The sequence below is a fragment of the Coregonus clupeaformis genome, chromosome 12 (genome assembly GCF_020615455.1).
Source record: "Coregonus clupeaformis isolate EN_2021a chromosome 12, ASM2061545v1, whole genome shotgun sequence".
In the NCBI taxonomy this organism is placed as follows: Eukaryota; Metazoa; Chordata; class Actinopteri; order Salmoniformes; family Salmonidae; genus Coregonus; species Coregonus clupeaformis.
The window spans coordinates 47,815,492-47,838,069 of NC_059203.1; the positions used below are offsets into that span (position 1 = coordinate 47,815,492).

General features: G+C 40.4%; 3 protein-coding genes across 4 annotated transcripts; 2 read left to right on the plus strand and 1 right to left on the minus strand.

Annotated features, from left to right (window-relative positions):
- The first annotated feature begins 781 nt into the window (after nucleotides 1-781).
- Nucleotides 782-5,720, plus strand: LOC121578496 (calglandulin-like). The gene is made up of 4 exons (XM_041892859.1): nucleotides 782-800; nucleotides 1,098-1,271; nucleotides 1,913-2,057; nucleotides 5,610-5,720. Exons 1-4 carry the CDS (start codon nucleotides 782-784, stop codon nucleotides 5,701-5,703), a joined length of 432 nt encoding a protein of 143 aa, XP_041748793.1. The 3' UTR covers nucleotides 5,704-5,720.
- Nucleotides 5,710-9,731, plus strand: si:ch211-161c3.5 (uncharacterized protein C3orf18 homolog). Its single transcript, XM_041892767.2, has 4 exons — nucleotides 5,710-6,098; nucleotides 6,228-6,253; nucleotides 6,419-6,545; nucleotides 9,074-9,731. Exons 1-4 carry the CDS (start codon nucleotides 5,808-5,810, stop codon nucleotides 9,152-9,154), a joined length of 525 nt encoding a protein of 174 aa, XP_041748701.1. The 5' UTR covers nucleotides 5,710-5,807; the 3' UTR covers nucleotides 9,155-9,731.
- Nucleotides 9,732-15,278: 5,547 nt separating this feature from the next.
- Nucleotides 15,279-21,054, minus strand: si:ch211-161c3.6 (high mobility group AT-hook 2b). 2 transcript variants are annotated; one of them, XM_041892768.2, is made up of 7 exons: nucleotides 20,656-21,054; nucleotides 20,324-20,358; nucleotides 18,293-18,504; nucleotides 17,736-17,819; nucleotides 17,490-17,540; nucleotides 17,093-17,131; nucleotides 15,279-16,478 (listed from the first exon to the last, which is right to left on the minus strand). In XM_041892768.2, exons 3-7 carry the CDS (start codon nucleotides 18,392-18,394, stop codon nucleotides 16,377-16,379), a joined length of 378 nt encoding a protein of 125 aa, XP_041748702.1. In that variant the 5' UTR covers nucleotides 18,395-18,504; nucleotides 20,324-20,358; nucleotides 20,656-21,054; the 3' UTR covers nucleotides 15,279-16,376. The 2 variants fall into 2 exon arrangements, with proteins under 2 accessions (XP_041748702.1, XP_045079837.1); XM_045223902.1 differs by lacking the exon at nucleotides 20,656-21,054 and having other exon boundaries at nucleotides 20,324-20,550.
- Between the last annotated feature and the right edge of the window lie 1,524 nt (nucleotides 21,055-22,578).

A 22,578-nucleotide genomic window follows, 5' to 3' on the forward strand; every position in this document is an offset into this window, starting at 1 on the left:
CGACCCTAAGCACACAGCCAAGACAACACAGGAGTGGCTTCGGGACAAGTCTCTGAATGTCATTTAGTGGCCCAGCCAGAGCCCGGACTTGAACAAGATCGAACATCTCTAGAGAGACCTGAAAATAGCTGTGCAGCGACGCTCCCCATCCAACCTGACAGAGCATGAGAGGATCTGCAGAGAAGAATGGGAGAAACTCCCCAAATACAGGTTTGCCAAGCTTGTAGCGTCATATCCAGGCTGTAATCGCTGCCAAAGGTCCTTCAACTAAGTACTGAATAAAGGGTCTGAATACTTATGTAAATGTGATATTTACGTTTTTAATTATTTTTAATAAATGTGCAAAAATGTCTAAAAACCTCTTTTGCTTTGTCATTATGGGGTTTCTTGTATAGATTGTTGAGGGGGAAAAAACAATTTAATCAATTTTAGAATAAGGCTGTAACATAACAAAATGTGGAAAAAGTCAACGGGTCTGAATACTTTCCGAATGCGCTATAAACTAATCATATTCATGTTTCATTTTTATTATCAAAAGGATTTATATTGACAAATGGCATGCCAGAAATCAGTAATATTTAACAGATGTATACCTGTGCTAGTGATGAATCTCATGGCACTGTAGTTTCAGCAATTACAGAATAGATTCCTCTTGGACAAAGTATAAGACCATCCCCTATATACAGTATCATAAAAGGTCTCCTTCTATACCTAACCCAGGGGAAAGGGTAACAGAGGTTCTTGAGTAATGTCAAAGATAGATTTAGTCTCACTATGAATCATGTCGGTGTACATCTCCTGTCAATTTCTCTAGTACCAAACAAAATGGTGAGTAACCTTTTGAAATAATTAATCTATTTTCTATAATTTGTAGGATTCTACAATTTGTCAACATGGGCTCATATTTTATGCGTATTACATTTTCTTTAAAACTGACCCTTGGGCATGAGCGTAAACATTTAGTAGTTAAGTACTTTCTTTGAACTTCTTAATCTGAGTGCATGTTAGTTACAGTCCTACATCACATAAACTATTTGGATGATTGAACTTTTCTCAGTTCCATCAAAAGTTATTCTTATTCAACCTTTTTTTTAAAGCAAATGCTTTATCACAAGAACAGATCACTGAGTATAAAGGTGTTTTTGAAATGTTTGATGAGGAAGGAAATGGAACAGTGAAGACACAGGAGCTGGAGCGACTGATGAACTTTATGGGAATCAATCCCACCAAGAGAGAGCTCCTTCAGATGGCCAAAGATGTGGATAAAGATGGTGAGTATATCTTTCACAATATGGCCTTCATTTTAATGTGACCATTGATATGTTTTATGTGCATAATATATGATCTTACTCACTATTTATTTTAGTAGCTAATACAATGTTATCCACCATTATAAGGATATGCTGTATTGCACAATTCACTTTTATAGCTGACGAAAAATGTCTACAATGCTTGTATTCTACTGTCAAATTCTGTATAAAATGTTATCAAACGGTGCTGTTCTTCTCACACAGTTGAATGATTAACTTGTTCTGTGAAGATTAATTTTAGGATGAGAGACTTAGAAATCAAAACTATTGTACTGTAACATAACATGTAGGATTTCTTTGTCATCACTAGATGCCAGTGTTTCACTGGGATTCACTTGCGATAAACTAAATGCCTAGAACTGAGTACTAGTTTATCTCTGTCTTTAGGAATGTAATGCATTCCCTACCACCCAGTACTAATACATACTGATTCCACTAACAACGTTAAAGACATCCTTAACTTTCTTCTTTATTTTTTATTCAAAACACATCCAAAGAAATTGTATAACTAAGGCTGTCAAATTCTCATTCGTTTTCCTATACACAGCTATATATAGCCAGTGGTAATATCTTACTTATCACCTGTTTTTGTGTCATCACAGGCAAAGGTACTTTTAACCGTGAGAGCTTCCTGGGTTTGATGGCATTGGTCCACGAAAGCGCGAAGGGCCAAGATGCTGTGCAACGAGCTGCTTTCAAGGTGTTTGACGAAGAGGCCAAGGGATATATTGAGTGGAATACCCTGAAGTAAGCCTAACAATACCTACAGAAACTATGCCTTGGTTCCAGTTTAGATACCTTTTTGCAGAATGTTCTTCCCCAATATGTACTTAAATACAGTACCAGTCAAAAGTTTGGACACACCTACTCATTCATTCAAGGGTTTTTCTTGATTTTTACTATTTTCTACATTGTAGAATAATAGTGAAGACATCAAAACTATGAAATAACACACATGGAATCATGTAGTAACCAAAAAAGTGTTAAACATATCGAAATATATTTTATATTTGAGATTCTTCAAAGTAGCCACCCTTTGCCTTGATGACAGCTTTGCACACTCTTGGCATTCTGTCAACCAATAAATGACAACAAAAAAATCTGTACAACCTAAAGGTACTATATGAATGAAAAGGGCTTGAGTGAAAGTACCTTGGCCTCACTGAGAATCTCCAGTCCCTTGTCTTTTAGAGGATATGACATCAAAGGGTTAATTTCCCCAGGCCAGCCACCCTCTCTGCCTGATATCATCTGGTCTGCCCAACCAATAAATCCCATTCTCATCCCTATAAAGCCAGATGGACAGCTCAGGGAGCCAACGGCAGCTGCCGCTTACACCCCATCCGACCTATCACAGGAGGGATGGGAGCTTTGGATCACAGGGCTATGGTTGCAGCATCCCTGGAGCTTGTACTGTTTTCTAAAACACAACAAGGGGAAAGATAGGGGAACAGAACTAAGGAGGCAAGGAGAGATAGACGGATAATTATTTGGACGCAGCCAGGGGTTGGGTTGCTTTGTATGGAGTGGAACAGCAGTGAGAATGAGTGTGTTTTGTTTGTAAACAGCCCCTCAGTCAGTGGAGCGGCTGCCTGTGTTACTGCTGAGGAGCAGGGAGAAGCAGAAGAGGAGGAGGGGTAGAGAGGGGGAAACGTTCCTTCTCCCTAAGATATTTCCCCTCCTCTATCTTGTTGCCTGCTACGGCTCCTTTTTTTAATAGTGCTTCTCCCACCACATCGACGAAAGGTAGGTACATAACATATACCACTAATCTGGGAGGGCATTTAAGGCAAGAGCTTGCATGTCACGTTGGTAGGATTAAAAGCCAGGCCTTAACTTATTTATACTCATTGACTTACAGAGAAATTATCAATGTGCAACAACATTTCATGGTGTGAATAAGACAATAAGAGAGACATATGTTATATTATGGAAATGTTATGTTTACTCTCTTTGTACTGTATTTGATCTCTAATTGGACAGTGACAAAGGTTGAGACTGGCTCTGGGTTTTGATTGGTTGAGAGCTTGCACTGCACATGTTCCTCATTAGGTGCATTCTGAGGTGCGGGACCCGGGATGGCTCATGTGTCTTTGTTTTCACGGTTTGTGTGACACTATAGTAGGGTGTCTCATGTCTGCCATACTATTGCCCAAAAATGTACATGGCATAATTCAGCATTTCAATACATTGACCCTCTAATTATATCTTATGAAGGCTTAATGAAGCCTTCACAAGCCCTTTGTAAAGTCTATATAAATGCTTCATAAATCATCATAAGCACATACTATATAAAGGGTGGTGTTTGTGTGTGGTCGTGCAGTTCTCATATGGGTGCAAATTTAGCAGAGAAGGTGACAGACCTTTTGACACATTGCCTCAGACAGTGTGATGCATGTATGGGGGCTTTGTTTTCCTCTGTATTGTATCTGCTTTGTTCGGACACTTTTTTTCTCTGCTTCTGGTGCCCAAAACACCATGCTATGTATACGATTTCATCTACTTCTACAAAGACATACTTTTACGTGGGGAAGTTCTAGTCATGTCACGAGCACTGTGAAAAACAGACAAGATTATTTTGCATTTAGTATTTATGGATGATGCACCTTGGTGGCAGTTTGTGTCGGCATTTTAGATCAAGATACACACCTGACTAATTTCAGTAGGTGACCAGAGGCTTTGCCTTTATTTATATAATCAGAATGAAAATCCCATCCTGTTTGACATACAGTGCATTCTGAACGTATTCAGACCCCTTTTCCACATTTTGTTACGTTACAGCCTTGTTATAAAATGGATTCAATTGTTTTTTACCCTCTCCAATCTACACACAATACCCCATAATGACAAAGCAAAAACAGGTTTTTACACATTTTTGCACATTTATAAAATAAAACGTAAATATCACATTTACATAAGTATTCAGACCCTTTACTCAGTACATTGTTGAAGCACATTTGGCAGTGATTACAGCCTTGAGTCTTCTTGAGTATGACACTACAAGCTTGGCACACCTGTATTTGGGGAGTTTCTCCCATTCTCTGCAGATCCTCTCAAGCTCTGTCAGGTTGGATGGGGAGCCTCGCTGCACAGCTATTTTCAGGTCTCTCCAGAGATGTTAGATCGGGTTCAAGTCCGGGCTCTGGCTGGGCCACTCAAGGACATTCAGAGACTTGTCCCAAAGCCACTCCTGCATTGTCTTGGCTGTGTGCTTAGGGTGGTTGTCCTGTTGGAAGGTGAACCTTCTGGAGCAGGTTTTCATCAAGGATCTCTCTGTCCTTTGCTCTGTTCATCTTTCCCTCAATTCTAACTAGTCTCCCAGTCCCTGCCGCTGAAAAACATCCCCACAGCATGATACTGCCACCACCATGCTTCACCGTAGGGATGGTGCCAGGTTTCCTCCAGACGTGACGCTTGGTATTCAGGCCAAAGAGTTCAATCTTGGTTTCATCAGACCAGAGAATCTTGTTTCTCATGGTCTGAGAGTCCTTTAGGTGCCTTTTGGCAATCTCCAAGCGGGCTGTCATGTGCCTTTTACTGACGAGTGGCTTCCGTCTGGCCACTCTACCATAAAGGCCTGATTGGTGGAGTGCTGCAGAGATGGTTGTCCTTCTGGAAGGTTCTCCCATCTCCACAGAGGAACTCTGGAGCTCTGTCAGTGACCATCGGGTTCTTGGTCACCTCCCTGACCAAGGCCCTTCTCACCCGATTGTTCAGTTTGGCCAGGCGGCCAGACATTTTTTGGTACCCTTCCCCAGATTTGTGCCTCAACACAATCCTGTCGCGGAGCTCTACGGACAATTCCTTCGACCTCATGGCTTGGTTTTTGCTCTGACATGCACTGTCAACTGTGGGACCTTATATAGACAGGTGTGTGCCTTTCCAAATCATATCCAATAAAGTAAAGAAGGTATTTCAGTTTTTATTTTTAATACATTTGCAAACATTTCTAAAAACCTGTTTTTGCTTTGTCATTATGGAGTATAGTGTGTAGATTGATGAGGAATTGTTTTTCTTTAATCCATTTTAGAAAAAGGCTGTAACATAACAATGTGGAAAAAGTCAAGGGGTCTGAACACTTTCCGAATGCACTGTATGTGTCCCTCAGACCTCAAACATGCTACCCACCTAAACCTCTTTCCAAACCGTTTGCGGAAGGAAGGATGTTTGTGGCCTGTCATACACACACATGCACACCCAAAGCCAACCTCTAACCAAACCAGAGCCATATGATATGCTATTGTAGTGTGCATAATATGTTTGTTTTCCGATCTGACAGTGTAAAATTATCTGTTTCAGTTTCTGCCTGGAGAGTGTGTTCTGGTGTGCTCAATGCATTCCCAATGCTTCAGCAGACCTCAGTCCAGAGAGAGACAACCAGTGGCTGTTATGACACACATGAGAGACTGAGACACAGAAAAGAGACACATTGAGACACCCACAGCCGTGGGAACAAGATAACTCTCCACAATCCTCTGTTTCCTCTCAGCTGAAACCATGGATGCGACCATGGCCAAGACCACCGCTAGCTTTCTCTCCACTGTCTCCAGCATGACCCCCACCTCCATGACCTCCCTCCTCGGCATTACCACGGACGCGAGGATGGAACGGGACAATGTCACTGCATCCAGAACAACATTCATGACCACTACCATTACTATAACAACAACCAATGAGACAAGCTTCAATGCCACCAAGCTGCCAGAGGTGGCGTTAGAGGGCTCTGGGATGGGCATGGTGCTGGTGCCCTTTGGCATCATCACTGTCATTGGCCTGGCATTGGTCATGGTACGAAAGCAATCGCTTTAGTCACTACCTAGTTTGTCATGACAGTGTACATTATGAACAAGTTGCTTTTGTCCTTTTTATCTAATTAACAATCTGTCTCCCTGTGCCCCACCATGTCTCCCATCCCAGATGCTGTATATCAGGAAACGGAAGAGGTGAGGAAATTTAAGTATAAGAGTTCAAGTTATCAGTCAGATTTGTGAAAGGGAGGGCTGCCCTTCATGCATATCCAAATAATCATAGCATTGAGAGAACTGTCAGTAATGTGTGTTTCTAACCATTTCTTTCCTCCTGCCATCTGCCCTGTGTTCACTGTCCAGACTGGAGAAGCTGAGGCACCAGCTGATGCCCATGTATAACTTTGACCCGGCAGAGGAACAGGATGACCTGGAACAGGAGCTACTGGACCACAACCGTGACGGCAACCTCACAGGACCCAATAACAAGGTACTATACACTACAGGCCTGAAGCAGTGCTGTGGCTGCACTCCCCTGTTCAATGATACTGATCATCTACTGTAGATCTACGATGATCTACAGAAGTCTTAACAGTTACATTATGTTCAGACTCATCTTTAATCACCTACAGGGATCTATTGTTCACTGATCCACAGTTACCTTACTGGATCTGATCGTTGGTTGGATTCCTAAATATGTTGGCCCACAGGATTATATAATTTTCTCTTACAGAGCTTTGTAAGTGCTTACATTACCAGTTGCTATTTTATACTCATGTTAATTACATTTTTTCTTTATATTTTCAATAGTCAAAATGGTAATAAGTCAAATATGGTAAAGTATAATTTGTCTGTTGCTGTATTTTCATGAAGCTACCCTTTCCAAAACACTTACATACTACGTGTGGACCTTGCTGTGTTACAACCCTTCACCATGTACATACAACAAATTCAAAGATTACAACAGAGTACCCTGTACACACACACATGCACAACCTTTTCCTCTACACTGGAGACTGACACATACCTATACCCTCATTTCACATCTTCTTTGTGTGCCTAATACCATCAAGTTGTTGATTACATTACTGCCTATCACTCATCTCACTGCTCAGTAATGTACTTATAAAATATTTGATGTTCTCATTTTCCCCTTGTGATTGACATGACTAGGCTATGTATGTGATTATAGCAATATGTGTTCAAAAGTTTGGGGTCACTTAGAAATGTACTTGTTTTCGAAAGAAACGCAATTTTTTTGTCCATTAAAATAACATCAAATTGATCAGAAATACAGTCTAGACATTGTTAATGTTGTAAATGGCTATTGTAGCTGGAAATGGCTGATTTTTTATGGAATATCGACATAGGCGTACAGAGGCCCATTATCAGCAACCATCAGTCCTGTGTTCCAATGGCACGTTGTGTTTGCTAATCCAAGTTTATCATTTTAAAAGGCTAATTGATCATTAGATAACCCTTTTGAAATTATGTTAGCACAGCTGAAAACTGTTGTGCTGATTAAAGAAGCAATAAAACTGGCCTTCTTGAGACTAGTTGAGTATCTGGAGCATCAGCAATTGTGGGTTCGATTACAGGCTCAAAATGGCCAGAAACAAATAACTTTCTTCTGAAACTCGTCAGTCTATTCTTGTTCTGAGAAATGAAGGCTATTCCATGCGAGAAATTGCCAAGAAACTGAAGATCTCGTACAACGCTGTGTACTACTCCCTTCACAGAACAGCGCAAACTTGCTCTAACCAGAATAGAAAGAGGAGTGGGAGGCCCCGGTGCACAACTGAGCAAGAGGACAAATACATTAGAGTGTCTAGTTTGAGAAACAGACGCCTCACAGGTCCTCAACTGGCAGCTTCATTAAATAGTACCCGCAAAACACCAGTCTCAACGTCAACAGTGAAGAGGCGACTCTGGGATGCTGACCTTCTAGGCAGAGTTGCAAAGAAAAAGCCATATCTCAGACTGGCCAATTAAAATAAAAGATTAAGATGGGCAAAAGAACACGGACACTGGATAGAGGAAGATTAGAATAAAGTGTTATGGACAGACAAATCGAAGTTTGAGGTGTTCGGATCACAAAGAGGAACATTTGTGAGACACAGACCAAATGAAAAGATGCTGGAGGAGTGCTTGATGCCATCTGTCAAGCATGGTGGAGGCAATGAGATGGTCTGGGGGTGCTTTGGTGGTGGTAAAGTGGGAGATTTGTACAGGGTAAAAGGGATCTTGAAGAAGGAACGCTATCACTCCATTTTGCAACGCCATGCCATACCCTGTGGACGGCGCTTGGTTGGAGCCAATTTCCTCCTACAACTGGACAATGACCCAAAGCACAGCTCCAAACTATGCAATAACTATTTAGGGAAGAAGTAGTCAGCTGGTATTCTGTCTATAATGGAGTGGCCAGCACAGTCACCGGATCTCAACCCTATTGAGCTGTTGTGGTAGCAGCTTGACCGTATAGTACGTAAGAAATGCCCATCAAGCCAATCCAACTTGTGGGAGGTGCTTCAGGAAACATGGGGTGAAATCTCTTCAGATTACCTCAACAAATTGACAACTAGAATGCCAAAGGTCTGCAAGGCTGTAATTGCTGCAAATGGAGGATTATTTGACGAAAGCAAAGTTAAGGACACAATTATTATTTCAATTAAAAATCATTATTTCTAACCTTGTCAATGACTACATTTCCTATTCAAACTCATTTCATGTATGTTTTCATGGAAAACAAGGACATTTCTAAGTGACCCCAAACTTTTGACTGGTAGTGTATATAAGTAATTGATTCACTTTCCCATCCCTTTCTTTGTTCCTAACGCTACATCACTAAAACAGATGTTATAAGCAGTCATAGGAGTGGCAGATTCATTATTCATTGGTTACAAAATATAAATAAAAAACAGTTGATATAACTGCTTATGACCATGGCAGTACAAAGTAATATGGTGTCTCATGTCTCACAGTTATACCGTTTTGTACCCCCCCCCCACCCCCCCGTAGACTCTCACGACCTCCCAGGGGATGACGCAGAGGCCCAGTCGCCTGGTCTTCACAGACGTAGCCAACGTTCTCAATGCATAACAGAGTCTTCCATGCATGAGAGGAGACTGGGGGGGAGTGGGGACAAGCTGTCCCATCATGGAGATCTGTCGCTCAGGAAAGAAAGGAAAACTGTATTGAAGGCCATGGAAACATACGGATGTTTGGAGGATGTTTTCCAGGGTGGGCTATAAGGGAATTCTGATGTTTTAGTTGTAGCGTTGTCTTATTTTCATAATTCCACATTGTCTACAGTTCATAACTTGTCTTCAGTGACTATGGTGGGAAATATGGGGAAATTATGTGAATAATGATTTTGCACTGGTTGTTATTTGTTGCACAAATACTTCCAAGTGTGGTGCATTGTTGGATCGCTCTCTTTCTCTGTAGTAATGTTGTTGTTTTTTCACCTTTATTTAACCAGGTAAGCCAGTTGAGAACAAGTTCTCATTTACAACTGCGACCTGATATTGGTGGCAGAACTGGAACTTCAACATCCTTCTCTAATGAAAACTTTGTCTAGAATGTATTATTTATTTCCACATGTTCGTATTTTGCTGCTAAATGTAGACAACCACATTTGACAAGTGATTCCTATAAAACGGTTTTGCAAAATGTTGAACTGCTTCCATAATGGTGGTGGACTAGAGACATGGACCAACAAGGGGATGGACGTTCTTCACATTGGAAAACTAGAACAAAACATCAGGAGATCTAGAGGACCATTACTGCTGCAAGACAATGCCTGGGGAACTGTAACCCAGCTAGTGTTCACTACTATACTGTGTACCCCCACACGTCCAAAATGTGTCCTTCAGCACTTCCGCCTCTATGTGAACTCTCCCTTTGCCCTCAAAGTATTACTAGTAGTGTGTTTCCTCAATAACAAGTAAAAAAGTAGCTGCATTGGTTTCTATACACTAAAACATAGAGTATTTAAGCCACAGTATTTTGACGACCACTTATTGTGCTACAATTTGTTGATGAATACATGACAAACAAACGTGATCCTTTTATTGGTAACAGACAGACCAAGTAGCATCTTTATACTCATGCAAACACACAATGAAGCGAGACAGATCAGAGGCAAACTAGAAAACAGCCTTTTGAGTTGTGTATTCAAGTTAAAATGGCTTGAAATAAAAATAAATCATCATACAATATATGAAAGACTAAAATGAAAAGGGAGACTTTTTCATAGATCGCAAACACAAAACAGCTTAAAACAAGGAGATGTTACAAGATAAGAGAACCTAACTACTCTATTCAATATTTAAAAACCCTCATACATAAAGCATAACAACAAGTACATGAAATAAGCTCCTAAAATATTTATACTGAATATATCAATATCAGTAAGCTCATATAGAGCAACACTGTCATTATAATATAGATAGTGGCTATCCTGACATTGCTGAGGTATGACTGTGGTTAAGTTAGGAGGCACTCTTACTGACATAGTACAGTACTTTGGGTTGATTTACCTACAGATGTAGGATCTTCATTTGATCCAGTTTGCTACAGCAGGAAAATAATCTTGCAGCAACAGGAAATGTGAATTATTATGTGGATAAAAATTAATGGACATTTTTGTAAGGGTTGATACATTTTTCATTAGGGCAAATCAAGTCTGAAATTTCAAAGTGGAAATTACAAACGTTAGAAGCCTTTTTAAACCTCAAATATACTAAAAGTTTGCATTTCCTGCAGGGCAGGAAAATTCTCAGCAACAAAAGAGTGATCAAATTAAGATCCTACATCTGTATACAGTATGCTGTTATGAACAGAGTGAGATGAGTGGACCTTTTGATATATTTGTTCCATAGCTATCATAAGATCGCAAGGGACAAGCAAAGCTAAAAACCAGTCAGTCACCCCTCTGAGGGCCAAAGCAGACTCATTTCAGAGGTAGTCCACAGGGCAAACAGTGATGCCATCCAAACAGGTGACGTAACGAGAAAAACAGAGTCTAGGTTGGAAAATACTCACAGACATACTACCTTGCAACTGACAGAAAACTAAACGCTTGGACTTTCCCTAGAAAAAGATTGCATGTGGATAAGTCCACGCACTCCAGAAATATATTACAGTAAGATCCAAAACAAAGTGGTAACTTTTATCTCACTATTTTATGTCTCACACTTCACTGACATCAGTTCATCTAATGTTATGATTGTTAATCCAACACATCTGTAGTGTGAAAGTGAGAGCTTGACATTAAATAATGATGAAATTGTATTTCACGTAAAAAGTGTAGAGAGAAAAATGTAAGGGCTCAGAGAGGTTGTGATATAACCATTTTTAGTCATGAGTAAATCATGAGTAAATAACCAACTACAGTAAACAGTAAAATATTGAGTCATTTTGAACCCAGGTAGATAGACCAAGACCTCGATTCAATCAGATCAAGTGTTAACCCACGTTGGCCGACATCCGCATAGGGGATGTTTTGGCAGTGTTAGAGGTACAGTATAACTGCGGTATGAGCTGACTAATCGGTGAGTGGCTGCTCTTGTGTGTCACCAACCACTTCCTTCCTTATGATCCCTACCGCGTTAGAAGTCCAAAACGGAGATAGAAATGTAGGCTCTATCCATGATAGAACTAATGACAGGCTAATGCATGTTTTCATGTTCATTTGGATGGGGGGATTAATAGCCTATCAGTCTAATTGAGGTGTAGGCTAGACAATAGAACATTATGCATTCAAGTGTTTGAACTTGTAAAACGTGGCTGCATGAACTTCTAATGTGACTGCATGGGATTTGTTGGATATAAAGTCGGGTGTGCTTTCATTGCATCCAATGGCAGTGTCCGCGATAAGGTAACTCAAGGAGCAGCTTGTGGATTTGACAGCTCTAACACAGTTCCACCTCCAACACCGCCAAAACAACCGCTATGTGGATGTAGCACGGATCTGATAGAATCTAGCCCCAAGTCTTATGTCAGATATTTAATCAGAGCATTACCACTAAAAGCTGCTGCTGGGACCCGCTTAAAGAGTCAGTCAGCATGGAAGTGGAAGTGAGAGTGTGAGGCTAGTGGGTACAGTGTGTATGGGATTGTCCTGAGTAGGTGTGTGTACGTTCATTTGTTTTTTGGTATGGGGAGAGACTCTAAAGTGTTCTCCTCTGCTTTTCTGTGACTGAGGTAGACTGAAAGGCAAAGGAACTGAGGTGAGTTAAGGTTTTGAGGTTTATGTGTGTCAAGTAATATTGTGAATGTCAAAAACAGATCAGAAATACACAATAAAAATTGAATAATATCATAACTGAGTAGAATGACACATGAATCACACCTGAATAATGTGCATAGCTATATTAAGGCAAAAATACCTGGGGGCCATACTTGTGAACATTAGAAAAAGTTTACGTTTTAGTTTAAGCATCAGCCAATTAAAATAGTTGACGTAGTTGTAGGTGATCAAAGGCTACATGTTAGCTGTTCCCATGACATGACCTGGCACATGCTAAGCTCACCAGGTGGCTGTGATTATATCCGGGTTCAAATTCCATATCAGCTAATTAAAATAGGTATTTGGACATGATCCAACACTTGTTCATGGAAGCGTCCTTAACAGAAGTCAAATGGCAGGATCTGCTATTCTTAACAGAAGTCAAATGGCAGGATCTGCTATTCTTAACAGAAGTCAAATGGCAGGATCTGCTATTCTTAACAGAAGTCAAATGGCAGGATCTGCTATTCTTAACAGAAGTCAAATGGCAGGATCTGCTATTCAAAGCTACTAAAACATACAAGTAATGTCAAGTAGACAATTAGCTCACAGTTTAGCCAGCCTTGCTCCTGATACTATTTGCTGTTTGCAGCAAGTTCGAATCCCAGGTGAGATAATGTTTTTTCCTTTGAAATGTAGAATTACATTTATTGTGATAGTGTGTTGCGAAGGGAAGTGCAGCCAGAACCTTGTAAATGAAGATTACAAATATATTTAATGAGGAGCTTTTTGGAGTACTGCTACACATGGGTTTAGTGCTGCCAGTGCCAGAACGGCGCTCCACCACTTCCCAGAATGGTGCTTGTTTAATAAAGTTTGGATCAAAGCTGAATCAGTGTCTCGCAAGACATTTAATGATCAATTAGTATTTTACATAGGCCTAACATACCAAATATAATATCATAGTATAACGTTACTGTTAGACCAAAAACACCACTTAAAAAGGCTACACTTACATGTACAACATTATATGTGTATTATTAAAGGAAAATTCCACTCAAAAACTATCTTTTGGTATTTTTTTCATTAGTCCACTGTTGATGTCAGCAATCAAGTTTTCAAGAACACATCATACTGTGATACTTTATATATTTTGAAAGTTCTATATCGTTTTTTTTTTACGATGTACGATAAACTTAAATGTTGTATAGACCTCCTTTATATTTTCTCCGTAAAAGCACATGGATGTACACTACCGGTAAAAAGTTTTAGAACACCTACTCATTCAAGGGTTTTTCTTTATTTTTTTACTATTTTCTACATTGTAGAATAATAGTGAAGACATCAAAACTATGAAATAACACATACAGTGAGGGAAAAAAGTATTTGATCCCCTGCTGATTTTGTACGTTTGCCCACTGACAAAGACATGATCAGTCTATAATTTTAATGGTAGGTTTATTTGAACAGTGAGAGACAGAATAACAACAACAAAAATCCAGAAAAACGCATGTCAAAAATGTTATAAATTGATTTGCATTTTAATGAGGGAAATAAGTATTTGACCCCTCTGCAAAACATGACTTAGTACTTGGTGGCAAAACCCTTGTTGGCAATCACAGAGGTCAGATGTTTCTTGTAGTTGGCCACTAGGTTTGCACACATCTCAGGAGGGATTTTGTTCCACTCCTCTTTGCAGATCTTCTCCAAGTCATTAAGGTTTCGAGGCTGACGTTTGGCAACTCGAACCTTCAGCTCCCTCCACAGATTTTCTATGGGATTAAGGTCTGGAGACTGGCTAGGCCACTCCAGGACCGTAATGTGCTTCTTCTTGAGCCACTCCTTTGTTGCCTTGGCCGTGTGTTCTGGGTCATTGTCATGCTGGAATACCCATCCACGACCCATTTTCAATGCCCTGGCTGAGGGAAGGAGGTTCTCACCCCAGATTTGACGGTACATGGCCCCGTCCATCGTTCCTTTGATGCGGTGAAGTTGTCCTGTCCCCTTAGCAGAAAAACACCCCCAAAGCATAATGTTTCCACCTCCATGTTTGACGGTGGGGATGGTGTTCTTGGGGTCATAGGCAGCATTCCTCCTCCTCCAAACACGGTAAGTTGAGTTGATGACAAAGAGCTCGATTTTGGTCTCATCTGACCACAACACTTTCACCCAGTTCTCCTCTGAATTATTCAGATGTTCACTTCAAACGGGCCTGTATATGTGCTTTCTTGAACAGAGGGACCTTGTGGGCGCTGCAGGATTTCAGTCCTTCACGGCGTAGTGTGTTACCAATTGTTTTCTTGGTGACTATGGTCCCAGCTGCCTTGAGATCATTGACAAGATCCTCCCATGTAGTTCTGGGCTGATTCCTCACCGTTCTCATGATCATTGCAACTCCACGAGGTGAGATCTTGCATGGAGCCCCAGGCCGAGGGAGATTGACAGTTATTTTGTGTTTCTTCCATTTGCGAATAATCGCACCAACTGTTGTCACCTTCTCACCAAGCTGCTTGGCGATGGTCTTGTAGCCCATTCCAGCCTTGTGTAGGTATACAATCTTGTCCCTGACATCCTTGGAGAGCTCTTTGGTCTTGGACATGGTGGAGAGTTTGGAATCTGATTGATTGATTGCTTCTGTGGACAGGTGTCTTTTATACAGGTAACAAACTGAGATTAGGAGCACTCCCTTTAAGAGTGTGCTCCTAATCTCAGCTCATTACCTGTATAAGAGACACCTGGGAGCCAGAAATCTTTCTGATTGAGAGGGGGTCAAATACTTATTTCCCTCATTAAAATGCAAATCAATTTATAACATTTTTTACATGCGTTTTTCTGGATTTTTTTGTTGTTATTCTGTCTCTCACTGTTCAAATAAACCTACCATTAAAACTATAGACTGATCATATCTTTGTCAGTGGGCAAACGTACAAAATCAGCAGGGGATCAAATACTTTTTTCCCTCACTGTATGTAATCATGTAGTAACCAAAAAAGTGTTAAACAAATCAAAATATATTTGAGATTTGAGATTCTTCAAATAACCACCCTTTGCCTTGATGACACGGATAAGGAAAACATAAGATTTTGTTATATATATGCGAAAACAAGCTTTGTCTAACGTAACGCTAGTAAGTAGCCTAGTCAAGGATGCGATGTTCATGCAATATTGTCACTCTACATTTGAGACCAAATGAAGGGGAACAAAAGTAAACCTTGAATTTGGAGGTTTAAATATATCCCTCTGGACAAGTTCACCTATTTTAAGAAATGCCATTGGTTTGTATAGAAAAAGTTTAAGTTCTTTGATAGGCAGATGCGGAATTTGTTACAGGAAATAATCACTGCCACCTGGTGAGGTTAGCATAGGGCTAAATGTGCCAGGTTATGTAATGGGAACAGCTAACATGTAGCATTTGATCATATCCAACTACGTCAACGATTTAAAATGGCTGATGCTTAAACTTAAACTTGTTCTAATGTTCGCAAGTATGGCCCCCTAAGGTTTTAATGAGTGTGGTTAGAGCAATGTAGTACAAACAAAAGCTGAGCGTGATGAGATGTCATGTCACTGTTGAGTTCAGACTTCATTCTGTTCATGTTAATGTATTCCCATTCCAATGTATATCTAACAAAATATCCCCATGTTTCTTCACAATCAGGACAGACAATTACGTTTGAGTCGAGCTCCTGTGTGACAAAGGGGTCATGAATCTTGAACCAGTAATGTGTTTAGAAATGTCAGTACAATTTGATGACAGCAGCATCCTTTTTTTTAAACCCCCTCCCCACCATGCCACCATGATTAACACCACAAACACATACGCACGCATGCACACGCACGCACGCACACACACACCACATCAACCAATCTCTGAATACCCATTGACCAAATCCTATGTAATCAATCAACTGACCAAAGCTATGTCCATCATTGACCCAGCCTCAGCTCTGGACAGACTCCAGGCACAATAACCCAGTCAGGCCTATTGTTCTACAAAGCAGGGTTATTATCTGTTGTTTTGGAATGGAGGTTGGATTGTACACCTCTTTGTCTCTGCCCAAACCTTGAGGTAGTTTTGTGGCACATTGTCTATTCCCCCTCTGCCTCTTCCTGGGCTGGTGCCTGAGATGGTGAAGCCTCAGTGGGCAGAGACCGTGACTGTGAGGGGCCTTCAGTTTCTTCTGAAGGACCCTGTGACAAGACACAAAAATACAGACATTAGTGTGTGTGTGTGTGAGGGAGAGTGAGAGAGAGTGCTTGCGTACGTGCATGAGTGTTCATGTGTGTGTAATGAGTAATGATATAATTGTATGAGTGTGTAAATGAGTGATTCTGTACATGTGGGGAAATAGGTCTGGCTGTGAGACCAAGAAATGCTAGGGAGAAAACGGTTATGTCAGGAAACCAAGACGACAGGGGAAGAGAGCAGTTATATCAGGTTTCCCCTCTCAGCACTGACTCATCCTTCCCCTACCCCTTCTCTGTGTCTGAAAGATGGAGCCTGTCTAACGGTTTCAGTTCTTAATGTGTTTTAACTTCTTTGAAACTCGGTTTTGCAGTGAAATCTGTGATAAGATGGATGAGGATGTTGAGTGACATTGGCCTCTTTTTGTGCCAGCGTTGCTGTAATCTGTTGATTCTCTGAAAGAAGGTGCTGTATGAACGGAAGTTTCTCATGCACTCCACTTTAGCTCAGGCCTATATTCACCTCCATGAAAGTAGTGCTCAAGTACAATAAGTAAGAGGAACCGTTTTAGAAAAACACATAATATGACATATTATGCTGTACTAACAATATCTCTTACCTGCTGTTCCTGGATTACTTCTTGAACTACTTTCTGGGGCTGTGGAGAAGAATAAAAGTGACAGAAGGAGAAGAGATAAAACATTGGAGGAAGGTTGTTCTATGAATCAGTAAAACTCTCCATTGCATATTTCAGCGGTGGACAACTTTAATTGTGAAGTGGTGCAATGTTTGTCTTGTAATCAGTGGCTGATTTAGACCTAGGACACCAGGTGAGGGGATGCTCCTCCTGCCAATCAATTACATCAATCAGGAAAAACAGAGGGCCCTACTGCCCTTAAGGAGTTATACATCCCCAGATTATGAAGAGAGATAGGAGTCTAGACACATTTGAGATACATATCAGTAGGCTTCATTACATTTGTGTGCATGAGTGAGTGTCTGTGTTTGTCCCATACCCATTTCCTTGGCCGGCCCCGAGGTCTTCTCTCCCCGACTGGCTCTACTTTCTGACACAGAAAGGATGGAGGATAAAGCAGAGAATATTGTATTGTTTATTATATAGACATAAGGCAATGTCTACTCACAACTGTATTCCTACAATTGTTATTTTCTGTTCAGCTCCTGTGCCTAGTTGGACACTTTATTTTTATTGTGCATATTTCATAATACCTATATACATGAACATGAGAAGATGATCATACCTTGGGTGTGGCACGAGGCCCTTTGTTCTTGCTTCCTCTGGGTCGTCCTCTGGGCCTCTTTGGGGTTGGGGGGCCAGTGGGCTCCTGGGGAGAGCAAGAGCAAAATAAGGAACTGCCATATGGTTGGTGTCACTCTGACTCTATCCACAGCAAAAACAGCCGTACTCCACACCAACACAGTTGTTCAAATGAGCATTTTGAGTTGTTGCTTGTGATCAAATCAAATCAAATCAAATGTTATTTGCCACATGCGCCAAATACAACAAGTGTAGACCTTACAGTGAAATGCTTACAAGCCCTTAACCAACAATCCAGTTTTAAGAAAATAAAAAAATAGATAAGTAAAAAATAGATAAGTAAAAAATAAAAATAGCAAATAATTAAAGAGCAGCAGTAAAATAAAATAACAGTAGGGAGGCTATATACAGGAGGTACCTGGACAGAGTCAATGTGCGGGGGCACCGGTTAGTCGGGTGTTATATTTTAGTTGTAATGTTAATGTGTCATATAGAGTCCTATACAGTGTAATGAGTGAGGTGTTGATGTGGAGATCCAACCTGCTGTTGTTTCCGTGGGCGTCCCCGGCCCCTGAGTGGAGGTGTGGAGGTAGGTGATAGGGCCACTCCTGGTGACGGCTCCTTGGTCCCGCTGTTGCTCATCCCTGTGTCTGTCCACCAGCGAAGTGAAAGGGGTATGTGGGCTTGGAAGCCCAGAGCTCAGGCCTCAGGGGAGAGGGTTAGAGAGGGGCAGACTTAGCCGTGATTGGTACCTGGGAAGTAAAAGGGGGTTTCAGGTTAGGTAGTCTCTGTTGCGCAATATCTTTCTAGTAGGCCTACTGAAGATGTAAACAGTTTATACTATACATGTGCATACTATTGTGCATAATCTGTGTATGTACCAATGTGACTGGGGGCTGGACAAGTTAATACAAACACACTTTCCCCCCTTTCTCTATGCACCTCATAAAATTATAATGAAAGACCACACTGCTTTCGTCTTGCAGTCAGTCACCAACAAGCCTGAGAACTGCTTAATATAAACCTTGGCAACGGCCATTACAGGTTCACTGGACACAGACAGGGGTTTGGCATACATGGGGAAACGTGAGCTCAGCCTGCAGTAACCATAAGTAGCACAGATATTCACAACTCAATATCACATCCAATGTTGAGATCTGACCCATCCTATATCCAGTCCCTACCTGTTACTACTGGTTACTATTGGTTGTCCATGTCCGTGTAGCTGTATATTTATACTATATGCAAATTTGTTAAGAGGATGTGAGTATACAGTGCTATCAGCATGGGCTCCTCAGCTACTTTGTACTCATCACTTGAGCTCAGATAGGCCTCGAATCAAATATCACCTTCCAAATCAAATCAAGTCTTCTCTGCACTTTGCATACTTATACTGGAGGCAAAAATTATGTGCTAAACAATTTGCTGCTACACAGAGTAGCTACTTTTGTTCATTTCCCTAATAACTAAAAACTAATTTATACTCTAAATGCAGAGTAGAGAGAGTAAATGACACACAAAATTGATTTGAATAATAATAGTAATTCTGTTCTTCATTCCTTAATTCATTCATTTTGTTGTTAATTTTGGCTGATTATCCCATGGAAAAGTGTAGAGCAGAATCAACATTTCAAGGTCAAGGTCATGCACAGACCAATAAAAAATGCAACAAAAATGAGACCTATCCTCTGTGTTGCATTGATACGATATAACTTTCTTTACCAACAGCTGCATCAAAGCAGGATGTTGGGAGCTGGAATTGTGTCTATCCGCAGGAGTAGGCTACAATGTTTTTAAACACACGTGAAGTAGGCTATATGAACAAATAGTTTTGCATAGCAGGAGACGATTCGTTTAACTATGTTTTTGGCGGTGAACAAGGACTGAGTGTATTTCTTCCATATGGGCGGTAATTGCAACCATAAAACCACATTCTGTGCATTCTTTTAAAACTACCAAAATGTGTCACAGCAGACTACATTCAAGTTGTCACATCCCCTTATGTAAGACTTTTAAACTTTCACTTAGGATATTAAACAAATTAGGTCTAGTTGATCGAAAAGGCGCCACTTACCGCCATAACATAGCCTATAGGTTAGAGCAGTGGTATGGTGTCCAATGGAGCAGGACTATTAAGCACGGTAGATCACGCCAGACAAAAGTCAACTATTAGTTCATTTTCATCTGTTATAGCCTAGCTAGCCTCGTAGTCCAACACTGCATCGTCAATAAATGTTTAATTACGATATTTAATTAATTCTACATAATTATTAGGCCTACATAGTCTGTATGTAGTCGTTGATTTTACCTTACAACCGGTGCGAAAGGCGAAAGCCATGTGTTTAAAGCAAGCAACAGATGATGCAGGGAGAGAGCAAATCATATCGAATCAGATCGAATGACAGCAGTTTGTTTGCTGGTAACCATTTTACTTGATCTGATCTCAATGATCTGAATACACGATTGTAACCCATTCATCAGAGTGAAGAGCAACAAAATAGCAACAATGTTATTGTAGAAAATTAAACAATGGGAAAGGTAAAATAAAGGTAAAATAAATGTTTCACCTACCTTGCTCCCACCAGTTGGTTTTGTTGTTAGCCTACCTAATAAAAACCGCAATGGAATTGTAGAAAAGTTTAGCCTACTATTCAGTCTGTATATTATTCTTAAAATGTATTTATCTTACAGATAGTCGCCTTGAATAAAGTTGACCTTGGAATAAACTGACACACTGTCTCCTTTCTTTCTTTCTTTCTTTCTTTCTTTCTTTCTTTCTTTCTTTCTTTCTTTCTTTCTTTCTTTCTTTCTTTCTTTCTTTCTTTCTTTCTTTCTTTCTTTCTTTCTTTCTTCCCCTCCCTCCTTTCCTCTATCTCACAGTCTGTTTGTGGGTGATCCCTTACGTTTTGTCTGCAGTATCCTCGTTTGGTCACGAATACCCCAGTTGAAGTATGATGGGGGTTGGAGCTGGAGCATATATGAACATTGCATACTTTCTCTATTAAAGCATGCTCCAGGAGAGCGGTGGGGGTAAGAGGGGTGAAACAGTCGAACACGCCCCTTGATCAGTGGACCACCCACATGTGAGTGGTAGGCATCATATAGGCTACTCTAGTTCTAGATACTGCAGATCATACATTTACAGTAGCATGAACATATAGTAGGTCCTAGAATTCTCTACAAAAGGCCTACATTTAAAACACATGGCAAATATTCAATACTTCCTGAAAACACTCATATGCATAATGAAAATATAGTACTTTATACAGTTGAAGTCGGAAGTTTACATACACTTAGGTTGGAGTCATTAAAACTTGTTTTTCAACCACTACACAAATTTCATGTTAACAAACTATAGTTTTGGCAAGTCGGTTAGGACATCTACTTTGTGCATGACACAAGTAATTTTTCCAACAATTGTTTACAGACAGATTATTTCACTTATAATTCACTGTATCACAATTCCAGTGGGTCAGAAGTTTACATACACTAAGTTGACTGTGCCTTTAAACAGCTTGGAAAATTCAAGAAAATGATGTCATGACTTTAGAAGCTTCTGATAGGCTAATTGACATAATTTGAGTCAATTGGAGGTGTACCTGTGGATGTATTTCAAGTCCTGCCTTCAAACTCAGTGCCTTATTGCTTGACATCATGGGAAAATCAAAAGAAATCAGCCAAGACCTCAGAGAAAAATTGTAGACCTACACAAGTCTGGTTCATCCTTGGGAGCAATTTCCAAACGCCTGAAGGTACCACGGGGTTGCTTGCAAGCCAAAGAACACCATCCCAACCGTGAAGCACAGGGGTGGCAGCATCATGCTGTGGGGGTGCTTTGCTGCAGGAGGGACTGGTGCACTTCACAAAATAGATGGCATCATGAGGAAGGAAAATTATGTGGATATATTGAAGCAACATCTCAAAACATCAGTCAGGAAGTTAAAGCTTGGTCGCAAATGGGTCTTCCAAATGGACAATGACCCCAAGCATACTTCCAAAGTTGTGGCAAAATGTCTTAAGGACAACAAAGTCAAGGTATTGGATTGGCCATCACAAAGCCCTGACCTCAATCCTATAGAAAATGTGTGGGCAGAACTGAAAAAGCATGTGCGAGCAAGGAGGCCTACAAACCTGACTCAGTTACACCAGCTCTGTCAGGAGGAATGGGCCAAAATTCACCCAACTTATTGTGGGAAGCTTGTGGAAGGCTACCCGAAACGTTTGACCCAAGTTAAACAATTTAAAGGCAATGCTACTAAATACTAATTGAGTGTATGTAAACTTCTGACCCACTGGGAATGTGATGAAAGAAATAAAAGCTGAAATAAATCATTTTCTCTACTATTATTCTGACATTTCACATTCTTAAAATAAAATGGGGATCCTAACTGACCTAAGACAGGGAATTTTTACTAGGTTTAAATGTCAGGAATTGTGAATAACTGAGTTTATATGTATTTGGCTAAGGTGTATGTAAACTTTTGGCTAAGGTGTATGGGTTATTGAGAAAAACAATGAATTACTCAAACATGTTAATAGACAATTTTTAACATTTCCCCATCCCCATCTCCTCCAGTTATGAAGACAAAACACATTGAGAGAAAATAAAAACCCATATGACCAAAAAAGGCTTTAAGCTTAATGAGTCACCTTGTTCAAAACAACCTGATGTAGGCCTATTCACATTTATAGGATCAATTGAAATTAAAAATTCTCTGCACCATGGAATAAAATGTAGTCAGAAGGCATGACTGGAGATTTGTTGCACTACTTTGTTACTAATTTATAAACAATTTAGTCAACCCTTATCTGCAGTATAAATGAGA